At 41.3% G+C, this 12841-nt stretch overlaps 1 protein-coding gene across 1 annotated transcript in view; it reads right to left on the bottom strand.

The window, feature by feature from the left end:
* The window catches only part of UHRF2 (ubiquitin like with PHD and ring finger domains 2), a 49528-nt gene that overhangs the window by 12672 nt on the left and 24015 nt on the right, over nucleotides 1–12841 (bottom strand). Inside the window, exons 5-9 of the mRNA XM_035097375.2 lie at nucleotides 9116–9225; nucleotides 7260–7446; nucleotides 6344–6467; nucleotides 5525–5632; nucleotides 4824–4928 (exon numbers count right to left, since the gene is read on the bottom strand). Of these exons, the coding sequence (XP_034953266.1) occupies nucleotides 4824–4928; nucleotides 5525–5632; nucleotides 6344–6467; nucleotides 7260–7446; nucleotides 9116–9225 (634 nt within the window). The remainder of the gene's footprint in view (nucleotides 1–4823; nucleotides 4929–5524; nucleotides 5633–6343; nucleotides 6468–7259; nucleotides 7447–9115; nucleotides 9226–12841) is intronic.

Below are 12841 nucleotides of genomic sequence, written 5' to 3'. Positions count from 1 at the left end.
TGGGGAAAGCCAGGATTGCCACCACAGGAAAAATGTAATTAAAAAAAATGGATATAAATGTCAATAAGCTTCATCTGAAACAGAATACTCCCCACATGCAAGCTTTTTCCTAAGTGCATGTGTCACTGTGTTACCAGATGCTACTGAGACAAAATCACAATTTTCTATGACTGATTTATATAAAAAAATCCTAACATTATGAATAGCTAAACTCTATATAGTAGCACACATTAAATCAAAGTGCATGTTGTTGTGGGAGAGGAGGGTCAACAATTTCAATGGAGTTTGAGTCTAACTATCTGTGCTTGGAATCTGCTAGTGAGATACTAAAATAATTCTAATGCAAAGAGAACCTCATTCTGAAGATTCTAAAGAACAGCACCTGTATTTTTGGCCTGAGCATTATGGAAAGAAACCTGAGCTGAGCCAGTATTTGCAGCTTCGATCTTCACATGTGTAGACTCATGAAGACATTGATGGACATTGCTTCCCAGAAAATTCTGAGGTTTTACTATTAGGAGGAGACCCTCTGGAAAACTAAACAAACCTGCTGGACCTGGACCTGAGTGAGGATAGTACAGCTGAAATGGGACCTAGTTGTGGGCAGCCTAAGGAATGTACCACCCACCTTGGGTCTGCCCATAAAAAAGCAAATCTAGAGTGAGAGACTAGGGTTGACTGTTTCCAGGATCTCTTCTTATTGTTAGAAGTTTGTGAATGAGCTGTGTTTCTTTGCACCCTGGGTGAGAACCCAGAGGCTGCGAGGGAAAGTGTATCCAAAGGAAAATAAACTGACATTGAGATAGATTAGTAACTATGCATTAATGTAATAAATTTTATATGTATGTAGCTGTGTATTTTGGTAATATTTTGTTTTAAATTGTCTGTTGTTGCTTTGGTTTCTTGTACTCTGCTTAAGTAATTTTTTTAATAGATTAAGCAATTAAAAATCAGATCAAAACCAAAAAATACACAAATAATTTAAACACATAATTAATGGTGGAGTTTGGATATGCATTCTGTAAGTTGTTTATGGCTGCATAAATGCTAGTCGGTAAACAGTGGAAGAAATGGAATGTGACCGTTTACCATCCAGATAAACACTGCAAAGAACTGAATAATGAAAGATAGTAATGAACTCTACCAGCACACCAGGTCTGGAACAACAATGTACATGAAGGACTACACACATGAAACAGATTATTTAATGGAGGTGCTGTTTGTATAGTGGAAAAAATGGCCAGCTGGAAGAATGGTTAACAGCTAGTGAAGGACGTAAACTGCACTTTAAAAAAGAAATGATGCGAGGAAATGATGATGATCTTATGTTCGGAACCAGAGCAGGAAACCTTATTTTAAGAAATTGTATTAAATTTAATTAATTTGGTTTGATTTGTAATAATTTGGAAAATTAATAAAAAAATAATTGGGGGAAAAAACTTTCATTTCTGATGAGGCACAAAAAATATGTAGCTTTTAGAAGTAAAACCCTCTATTTTGAAAACATGTTTATTTTTTCAATTTACACCCCACTCTTTGTTGCAAGACGCAATGGCAGATTGTATCTAACATATGGTGCTCAATTACTGTGTTTCCCCTATTTTAAGACACCGTCTTATATTTATTTTACTCAAGAAAATAAGCCTATGGCTTATTTTCGGGGGGTGTGTGTCTTATTTTTTTATTACCGTAAATACGGTACCGTATGGTTCTGGGTGCCTACCTCCTCCTGCGTTGCTGCTGCTGAGCACCCTGAGCCATCCGGAGGGGTGCGCTCTAAGAACGGGTCGAGAAAAGTGTTTGGGTGAGTCGAGCAGGACGCCTTTCGTTGTGGAGAGAGGGGAGAGGGGGGTGTCTGCGAAGAAACCCCACCCCTTAAAAAGCTGAGGAAGAGGTCCTCAGCAAACAGCCAAAGCAGCACAAAAGGGGGCTTTATCTGCTGCTCTAACAGAAGCCGAATTTCAACTACCATACGTTTTGTGGCAAAAAGGAAAGCAGAAAACCCAGCGCTAAAAAGGCTGCGCCCTCAACCGCAAGACGCCTCAGAACCCGGAAAGAGTGGCCCCAAGTTTCTCAATAGTTAAACTGACGCCGAAAACAGCTACCCCAAAGGAGAAATAGTGAAAGAGAAGAGTATCTGGGGGACAGCTGATTTTATGTAAATGTTTTACAGTTACAAGGAATTCAGATTTGTGTCGATTTATGAAAGCTGTGCTGAGAAACCTTGCGACGTGTACGGGAGGAGCAAAGGGGAACACAGAGAAAGAAAACCTCCTTTTGCTCTTTCATTATAGACACTAACAGATAATAAAGAGTGGTAAAAAGAGTGAAACGGGAGAGCACCAAGGAAGGACAAGAGGGACTGAGGAGGGGGGAGGAGTATTCGGAGGAGAGAAAACGCGGCGTGGGAGAGGGAGGAAGGCGAAGGAACGCAGAGAGAGCCTGGGAAGGAGAAGAGCAAGAGGGAAGAGGAGGTGGAAAGACGAGCGGAAAACAGAGAGCGAAAGTGTGTAGGAGAGCAAGACAGAAGGGAAACAAAGGGAAAGACAGGAGGCTGAGGAACAACAAAAGGGAAGAGAAAGGAAAATGGTGACGAGTTGCTGAGTAAGAGGCACAAACAAGGACCGGAGGCAGCCTGCCGGGTTGGCGCCTAGCAGTGCCGCGCGGAGCGCCCGAGCCTCCAGAAGCCAGCATCAGCAACGCTCCCGTATGCTCAGGGCGCTCCGCGCGGCATTGCTGGGCACCAACCTGGCAAGCCTCCTGCCACGGCTGGGTCCTGCTGGCTGGGGCACTCGCGGTCTCGCTCCGTGCAGCATGGTACGGCGCTGCGGCAGCAGTAGCCAGTTCCAGGCGCCAACCTGGCAGGCCTCTTCTTCCTGCCACGGCCGGCGTGCTGGGTCCTGCTCGCTGGCTGGGGTGCTTGGTGGTCTCGCTCCGCACAGCACAGAAGTATGGCTTATTTTCGGGGTATGTCTTATATTTTGCAAATGCTTAAAAACCCTGCTACAGCTTATTTTATGACTACGTCTTAAAATAGGGGAAACACAGTATCAAGTGAATTTGCACTATACAGATCATTATGACTACTTTAAAGAAAACTGAACAAAACAGCTGTTTTTCAGCTGCTACCAGAAGCTATACCAGGCATCCCCAAACTTCGGCCCTCCAGATGTTTTGGACTACAATTCCCATCTTCCCCGACCACTGGTCCTGTTAGCTAGGGATCATGGGAGTTGTAGGCCAAAACATCTGGAGGGCCGCAGTTTGGGGATGCCTGTGCTATACACTGTTGGCATCAGCCTAAGTAACCCACATATTTATTTTCCATTTGGAACCACCAGCATGGCCTCTCCAGCAGATCGTCATGGGCAGAGGCATTTCCGTACATAAACAAGTCCCAAACTGCTTAGGGCTTTGTAGGTAAAAAATGATACACTTAATCTGACTTGCTGGCAAATAGCCTTGAAATATTTGATACAAGTATAGACACGCTCCTGCACAGAAACCTGTAGGGGAGAAGGTGGGGTGAATTTAAAGGGAAATAAAGGAATGAAGCAAGTCATTTGAGCACATAATTCCTACATAACTGTTGCCAATGACTGCTTCGAGCCCTTCTTCTGTCCCCCAATAAGTTAGGGGTGAGGGAGAGAGAAGGATTTGGGTGTTTCCCCTTTCATCTCCCCACCCAACCAATTAGGTTTCCAGTATGCTCAGAAACTGGGTCTCTACTAACATACAGTGGTACCTCTAGGTACGTACCTGATCCGTTCCGGGGTGCCATTCGCACCCCCAAAAGTACATATCTAGAGTGGCGCTTCCGCGCACGTGCAAAGTGCCAATAGAGCGCTTCTGCACAAACGTGAAGCACGTGAAGCATGCGCGCACAGCAGAACCCAGAAAAGTAAACACTTCCAGGTCCGCCGCATACTTAACCTGAAAGTAGCATCCTGAAGCATATGTAACTAGAGGTATGACTGTATATATAAATGATAGACAAGTAGGTACATTAGGGTGATGACTTTTTCATTTTTTTTCTCAAAAATTATTTCCTGTAGCACAAATGGATGAACTTTTGCCTATTAATGACTAAAATGAGGCATATTCTACTGAAATATTAAAAAAAGGTCACGCACAAACCGTTTTTGATTTTTTTGTATGCCGTTTTACCATTTCATAAAATTGTATTAACAATTCTATATATATTTCGTATCAAATTTGGACACAACACCACTTTCCACAATGGGGAGTGTTCTTAGCAACATAGGGTATACAAATGTCACACCTGCGCAAGGTAAAAGCCCCTTTTTGGGACCTCAAAACTCAGCCAGCAGACCCTGCCGGGCATGCTGGGAAAAGAACCTACAGGAGAGGTAGCAAAACATCATCCTCTAGCAGCGTCTATACTGTTACTGCAACTACAAAAAGCTTCCTTGTGTGTTTGATGACCCTATGTAATGTTGTATATATGTGACTCTAAAGCTTGGGTTCAATTTTGTATCTGCTTACAGTGACTTCAAAAATGGTCAAAAAACTGATAAATAATAAAATTTAAATCATTTTGTGCGTGAGGGTTTTTTTAATCAAATCTCTTTGAAAGTAAGATTTTATCTAATCTTTAATGAAAGCTCATACAGGGAAATGAGGTTGTAAAAAAGTCATCACCCTAAGGTACATACACAACCAGAAATGCACCTATTTTAAAATGTTTGTTGCAATATTACAAGTGCCATTAAATATTGTCAAGTTTTCTCTAGCTATTGTATTTAATAAAGCAATTAAATCAACTCTCAGTGCACATAAACAAATCTGGATATAAAACTTACTACTTCATCTTCAAATCCTCCAGCCAGAACAAGGGAATAAGCTCCATCGTTACTCCGTCCATGAATTCCACCAACATGAGGCCTATGAACACCTGCTTCACTCACCTTGGTGATAAAACAAGTAAAAGTAATTTGAAACAAGTTCTTACAGTGATTGAACAATGTAGTTTGCATTCATCTTTTTCTTTGAACTGCAGCTTTCCATAACAGATAAGCCACTTTTGTAAATAGTTTCAAAATTCTTAGGTTGAAATTTGGAAACTGCCTCCAATACAGTGTGAACCACCACTGGCTTATAGCAGACTCTTTAGATAATGGCTGATGGCATCACAAACTGTTTTAAGAATTGGAAATATGATTGGGATGAAGTTGTATTATTTGCTTACTAGTGCAAATGACACAAGGAAAGGAGAAAGCTTCAGGCTACAAATGTAAGAACATGTGTATCTACAACATGAAAAGACAAAAGGTAGACTGAGACCTACTGGTAGGTTTTTGGGTGCTTTCTAGAAAGAGTCCGACTCTCAATTATTTAACAATGGTAATGACCAGCATTTTCCCACCTCTTACAGTGTTATTCTTAACATCTTTCTTTAGAAGTAACCTGTTCCTTGGCTCCAGTTGGTGGTCCTCAGGTATTTGTTAAAAGAACAAAATAGACTGCACAAGCCTGATCTGCCCATCCCTGATTTATTTAATACCTGAACTCTAAACTTCCAGGTTGCTCCAACAGGAACTCCAGGTATGGGTCCATAGTGGTTAGAAGGAACAATAGTGCATTCCTTAGTACGACCAACACAAGCCATACCCTACAAACACAAGAGACAAGAAAGTGATGTATCCCAGTCTATATCTCTATTGTATCTCTATTGCAATTGAAATTGTTTTTACATACAGAACGGTTTTTAAGTGTTTTTATTATAAAACTACTTCACTATATTTTACAGGAAGCAATTTAAAAAATTGAACCAAATAAATAAATAAGCAATTTAGCAAAGTGATTGTGGAGCTTTCTGATGAGATGCCCATTTTAGCCATGTTCAACCCCAGCCTATCACTTGACTCAAAAAGGGCAGTGGTGCACATACATTATTCTGGTGTGAACAAAACCTACTTCACAAGGGAATAGACAATCCTTCAGGTAACACATTTCCAACTCATATTGGGCGATTTACAGGTCAACTGAATTTTGTCCCAATACAGACTTAAAGAAAAAGGTGGCTTGAAAAACTGACATTTTCTGTTGTTTTCCCTGTTGCTTCAGATGTATTTTGAAGACTTACATTTTTGCACACTTTCCCAGAACCATAAGATTGAATCCTGTTTTGCATGTTGAAGTTCTCTGAATTTTTCTTTTATTGGCTTTTATGTGTTTTTATACTGCTGATTTCTTGGTTTTAGGTTATATTGTTGTTGTTGTTGTTTCTTAATGATATACTGCTTTTTAGACTGCATACTGTTTTAAAGATTTCAGAATTATAAATTATTTTAAATAAAGAAATGCAACTGTTTCTAAATACCTTGCCCCAATCTCGCTGGCTGTCTGTGTAGGCAGATGGCATCTTTGCCTTCTTTTTACTCTGCTTGAGCTTTTCCCCAGCTTTTACAACTTCATTAGAATCATTTTTACAGGAAGGACAGTACCTAAAAACAATGGAATGGTTTAAAATTAACACCACTGCTTGAAAAATAAACCAAAGGTATTTGGTTTTTTTTTAATAACCAGCATATTAAAATGATGAGTGGACTAAAAAAAAACACATCTTCATCATTGCCCCTTGTTTACTTGCTACTCCTTGCTACTTGCTACGCGGGTGGCGCTGTAGGTTAAACCACAGAGCCTAGGGCTTGTCGATCAGAAGGTCGGCGTTTCGAATCCCCATGACAGGGTGAGCTCCCGTTGCTCGGTCCCTGCTCCTGCCAACCTAGCAGTTCGAAAGCGTGTCAAAGTGCAAGTAGATAAATAGGGACCGCTACAGCGGGAAGGTAAATGGCATTTCCGTGTGCTGCTCTGGTTCGCCAGAAGCGGCTTTGTCATGCTGGCCACATGACCTGGAAGCTGTACGCCGGCTCCCTCGGCCAATAACGCGAGATGAGCGCCGCAACCCCAGAGTCGGTCACGACTGGACCTAATGGTCAGGGGTCCCTTTACTCCTTTGTTTTAATGCTGCTGCCTTTTTTAGTAATTGCAGTAAGTATGGATACAGGCTGCAATTATTCAAAAATCAGTATAGAAATAACCACAATTGTATACTCCCCAATATTTTGTCATTCCAAGGCCAAGTCACTCTCACAAGAGGTTCCTGAGCTCACTACTCTGAAGCACAGCACAAGTCAGGGACAACCTACAGTACACTCCTATAAAACTGAAATTCTATTATTCATACAATCCCACATACTGAACATTTATAAATGAAAACGAGTTGCATTATTTACCAGTCTTCATCTTCTGGTATCTTGCTTAAAGGTGGGTTCAGGCAGTATAAATGGTAGGCCATATTGCACTCATCACAAAGAAGTTGCATGTGGGCATCCTGTTTCCCCCCACACAAATAACAAGAGCAAAATCGGCATTCTTTATCAGGGTCCGCTCTGCAATGCTTGCATTCTGGACCACTCTTTCCTGGGGGGAAAATGGCACAAAACAAACTTTCCTTTCAGTGAGAGGCCTTAAAAATATATTCCACAGAAAACTGATTAGAACAACAAGCTATACTTATGATCAATTGAGTGGTGACTATAGATAGCAGTTGGAGACTGAGTTATGAACAAGTTAAACAAGAGCAACAATGCAGGAAGTGTTGAACTTATTATGGTAGATGCATCCTCAGACAGGTAAAAGTGGTGAAGCCATTAGCCTGAGAAGCCTCTAGGTCTGGACAGCTGGGTGGTCAGGTTTGATTGCCCTTCAGAAAACCAACCTGATAAGGGTTTGAGCTCTGCCAGAAGACATATAAGCATGATTGTCTACAAAGTGGAGAGTACAGAAGAACTTGAGGCACCACATTGGTATGAAGTAAGATTTCACCAGATTGACAGTGTCCCAAAGTGTTGTGGAGGCAAAAAATAAATGCAACTTGGGTTGGCTAATTGTGATTGTCTACTCACCATATCCCCATATGACATCTATGTATGGGAAGACAGAAATCCTCCACTGACAAAACTGTGCAATAATGACAGCCATACATTCTATGAATTCTCTGGAGACTGTGGCTAGCTCAAATGGGGCGGCTCTGAAGCAGATTAAGAAATGGTGATACTTGGGCTTGGTAATTAGGTGAAAGTAAACTTAAGTTACTCCTATGCATTCATTTCAATGGCTCTGTTCCAAACAGAACCAACACTGAATGCAAGCCTTGGTCTTCAATTGTTTTAAAGGACTCTAGAATATTTATTTGATTATGCAGGTAGCGCTGTGGTCTAAACCACAGAACCTAGGGCTTGCCGATCAGAAGGTTGGCGGTTCGAATCCCCATGACGGGGTGAGCTCCCGTTGCTCGGTCCCTGCTTCTGCCAACCTAGCAGTTCGAGAGCACCTCAAAGTGCAAGTAGATAAATAGGTACTGCTCTGGCGGGAAGGTAAACGGCATTTCCGTGTGCTGCTCTGGTTCGCCAGAAGCGGCTTTGTCATGCTGGCCACATGACCCGGAAGCTGCACGCCGGCTTCCTCGGCCAGTAAAGCGAGATGAGCACCACAACCCCAGAGTCATTTGCTACTGAACATAATGGCCAGTGGTCCCTTTGCCTTTACTATAAATAAAGAACTTTTGCACTTTCAAAATCAAAGTTTCAGCTCAAGAACTACTTGCAAAACAGCAATTTTATTTGCTATTTGTATCCCTTTTAACTATGGATGTAGATTCAGCATAGAGAGGCTCCAGTAAAAGGGAACTGTCTAACAGTTGAGTCGTTAGTAAAGGAAGTTGGCTGATTAGTCAAGGGTTGAATCATACTCCTGAATTGAATAAAAGCTATTTCCTCTCAATTTGATATCAAGGTTAGCTAGGTGTGGGCATCCATCCAATAATTAATTGAGACAGGTGTTTTTGTCAAATAAATAAATATAATAATAACAGCAGCAGCAGCAGCAGCAACAACAACACAGATAACCACAACATAAATCTATTTCCATTAACAGACACAGTCTGCATACCTACTCACATAACGATTCTGGAAACAAAGTGTTATTACCTCCATTATTTGAAAAAGCTCTTTGACAACTTTTATAAGTGACCATTTTGAAAATACTGTATAAAGAACAGAAAATTGTATAAATAATAGAATATGCCTACTTTTGAACTCTCCATCTGCAAATGTCAGCGGATATGCTCCTGGCTTTTCAATCTTGTATATTTCCTCTATAAAAAGGAGTTTGCAATCATTTATGGCATCTTCTGGACCACTGAAAATTAAAGCATAAAAGTTTTGAGCTCAGTTTCTCCAATTCCAATTATAGAATTGGCCAATTGAAAACAGATAACTGCAACTTCAAACCACCCATGTCAGTTGAAATTTTAAATACACTCTGAGTTTTATTATCATTTATCATTATCTTCTATTTAGCACTATTTTCATTTGAATCACCCTTTATTAAATGCTATTAGAGCCTTGACTTTATAGAGAAAAACACCAGGAAAAAAAAACTCTCACTGAAGACTATTGGAAGAACCTGAGAAGACTAAGCCAGGCATCCCCAAACTTTGGCCCTCCAGATGTTTTGGACTACAATTCCCATCTTCCCCGACTACTGGTCCTGTTAGCTAGGGATCGTGGGAGTTGTAGGCCAAAACATCTGGAGGGCCACAGTTTGGGGATGCCTGGACTAAGCTCTTCTTTATTATACTGAGGGTTATGTTCCGGGGATTGCGCCGAAAGCTGAAATTGCATGTAGTCAAAACACATTGGGTTCAATGGGAAGTGAAATCGCCAAAGTCTTTTCCCCTAGATGCCCACCCCCTTTTTATTTTTAATTGCCAAGCTGAATGCACACAAGTTAAATGTGCCTAAGTTGTGGGCTTGTTATATTCAAAAAGATGTTCAGCTTGTCTATTACTGCAAGAATGGAAAGAGAGTGCTTAAAGACTACTGCTTTTCAGTGTTGTCTGTTTTTGTGCTAGTTCTCACTCCTCCTTCTGGTAATAGGGCAGACTCCTTGATTTTCAGTTTACTGGTACAGTATTTGTTTAAGTTTCCCCTGCCACCATTGTGAGGATGGAAAATCTGCCAAAATGTTTCATACCACAGGCTTATTGAGCACTGCTGCAATAAGCAGAATGGGAGGGGAAGAAAAACCAAAGAAGCAATGATTTGCCTTGGCTCTGGAAACAGTCTTGTTACAGGGGGAAAGAACTGTTCAATCGTCAAGGAGAAAAGGAGGAGGGGCATCTACGCTGGCAGCCATCCACACTGAACAGAACACTGCCGTGTTTCAAAATCCAGCAAATTCTTGTGCGATGGGGCAGTTTCTCTTTCTTGGCTGCAATTTTGTCTTGCTCATTTCAGAAGCCAAGCCTGCTTTACGCTTCGGGAAGGCAGACATACTAAACAAAAAGAAAATGGCTTACATTTGAGAGGGAAATGGACAAGAGTGAAAAAGTCCTTCTGCGCACTTTCTTTGTATCCTTGTAGAGCAAGGCTGACAATTTGAAAGCGCAACCCAGCAGACATTTTACTTGTGGTTAACTATGCTTGAAGCACAGAAAACGTCTAATACAACCGCCCTTTATTTCTTACATCTTTGTATTTCCTTCTCATTTTTGAAAAAAATAAAAATCTGAAATAAACTTTATTCCACACACAGATGTTCTCAAAATTAAACTACCGAATCGAAGAAGAGGTGGTAAGTACCATTAAACCTATCAAATAAAGATGACAAGTATTCTAAACAGCAGTCAGAAATAATAAAAATACTGAATCTAAGACAGTCAAGATAATTATGAGTTTTTAATCCTCTGGCAGGAGATCCATATTTAGACCAATTCTCACTACAAGAAACTAATTAATTTGGCAGTTGCCATAGTTACTGTGAAAGAGCCTTGTCAAGGTCAGTAAGAAAACATCAGAGGCCAGAAGGTTGAAGATTTAAGGGCAGAAAGTTGAAATACAGGGTATGTAAGATCAGTCCCTCTTCTCTCAGAATTATGACAGATATGAAAATAATTTTAGTTATATTTAACTTTACAGTAAAAGGTAACACGTTAAGTAAAATAGACTATCTTCACACTAAAATTATGTAGGTGGGTGCTGGTATTTGGCAAAATATGATTGAATAATAGGAGCAGTCTAACATTCTAGTTATTTTATCCCTATTGTTCCTGATTTTTTTCCTTATTTACTAAATATTCATTATCACAGTTCTTTGATTTAACACAGAATTAACTAGAAATGGACCAAAAGCACTTAAGTGCCAATTCTGACTTCAAGCGTACGCAGTACCGGCACCTTTTCTTTCTAGAAAAAAGCAGTGGTTAAAAGTGTAACACTTACTGCAACAACTTCATGGTCAGTACAACACCTTTTTTTTCTAGAAAAAAGCACTGTTCAGAACGAAAGTGTATTCTGTTGAGCTCTCTGAAATTAATTGTTCATTGCAAGGCAGGCTACACAAAGTCTCAACTAACCCATTTTTATACACAGGGTAGAAGATGCAAGCAAGAAGATATACACCAAGTAACATTATTAAGTAAATCTGAAAAAATAAAATGCTGTGACTGGAATGGCACCTTCCAGGTCACTTAATTAGAAGTGTGTTATTTTGAAATACAGTTATGAAAATATAACTGCAACCTGCAAATAAAATATTGTATTTCATCATAATAATTGCAAGTATGTGGCAAATTTTAATTTTCAAAATATCATTGCTGAAATATATCTATCTATCTATATCTATATCTATATCTATTCTATATCTATATCTATATATATATTAAAATGTAAAAATGGTGAAAGTGTGGGCTCCACTTTTCTCCGGAACTGCTTGACCAATCGTCCTGAAATTTGGACACAACGATCCATGCCACTCCCTGAGTGTTTGCAGAAAAGAAAATCCCTCAAATCTCCCACCTGCGCAGGTAGAAACCTGCTTTTCCACCAAGTAAAACAGCGCCTTCAAGTGGAATTCCTCCCACAGTACACCCCCTCCCTTCCTGTGAAATCTACACCACACCCACAGACCAAATAATGACATCATCAACGTATCTGAAGAAGTGTGCATGCACACAAAAGCTCATACCAAAATAAAAACTTAGTTGGTCTTTAAGGTGCTGCTGGAAGGAATTTTTTTATTTTGTTTCGACTACGTCAGACCAACACGGCTACCTACCTGTAATCATCAACCAAGCAACTGAAACCACCAAGGCGGCCATTACCCGACCCCTAGGCCCTGCCAGGCTGCTAGGCCCCCACTAGGCCCGGGGGGGGGCGATCGCCCGGATCGCAGGTCGCAGCACAGCCTTTGTTTTATGTAGTCCCCTGCCAGGCCGCCAGGCCCCCACTAGGCCCGGGGGGGGGGAGAGGGGGAGCGCCCAGATCGCAGGCTGCAGCACAGCCTTTGTTTTATGTAGCCCCCTGCCAGGCCCAGGGGGGGAGAGGGCAAGCGCATGGATTGCAGGCCGCAGCACAGCCTTTGTTTTATGTAGGCCCCTGTCGGGCCCCCAGGCCCCCACTAGGCCCAGGGGTGGGGATAACCCACAGCAACGCACTTGGGGGCACGGCAAGGGGTTTTTACTTTAAAATTTAGCGGGCGTTGTTTCACATGTGAGGCTCCGGCGGCCATTTTAAGTATGGGCACTCATGCCCCTTTTAACCTACGCTTTATACTATGGCTGATTGCAAGCCTATGCGTCTTTAAAAAAACAACAACCATGCACTTTCTCTCCCCAGTTTAAGTCCTCGGATATTTGCAGTGGCCAAACCTCCCCCCCCCCATTTACAATCTCCTACCTTCCCCTTGCCACTTCCTGGGTTTTTTATGGACCCAAACAGCTTGGGTGCTTTGGAACTCGCCTTCTGTTGCTATG

The sequence above is a fragment of the Zootoca vivipara genome, chromosome 16, assembly GCF_963506605.1.
Source record: "Zootoca vivipara chromosome 16, rZooViv1.1, whole genome shotgun sequence".
Taxonomy (NCBI): Eukaryota; Metazoa; Chordata; class Lepidosauria; order Squamata; family Lacertidae; genus Zootoca; species Zootoca vivipara.
The sequence above is the reverse complement of the archived record's forward strand: the minus strand, read 5'-3'. Positions and strand labels throughout refer to the sequence as shown.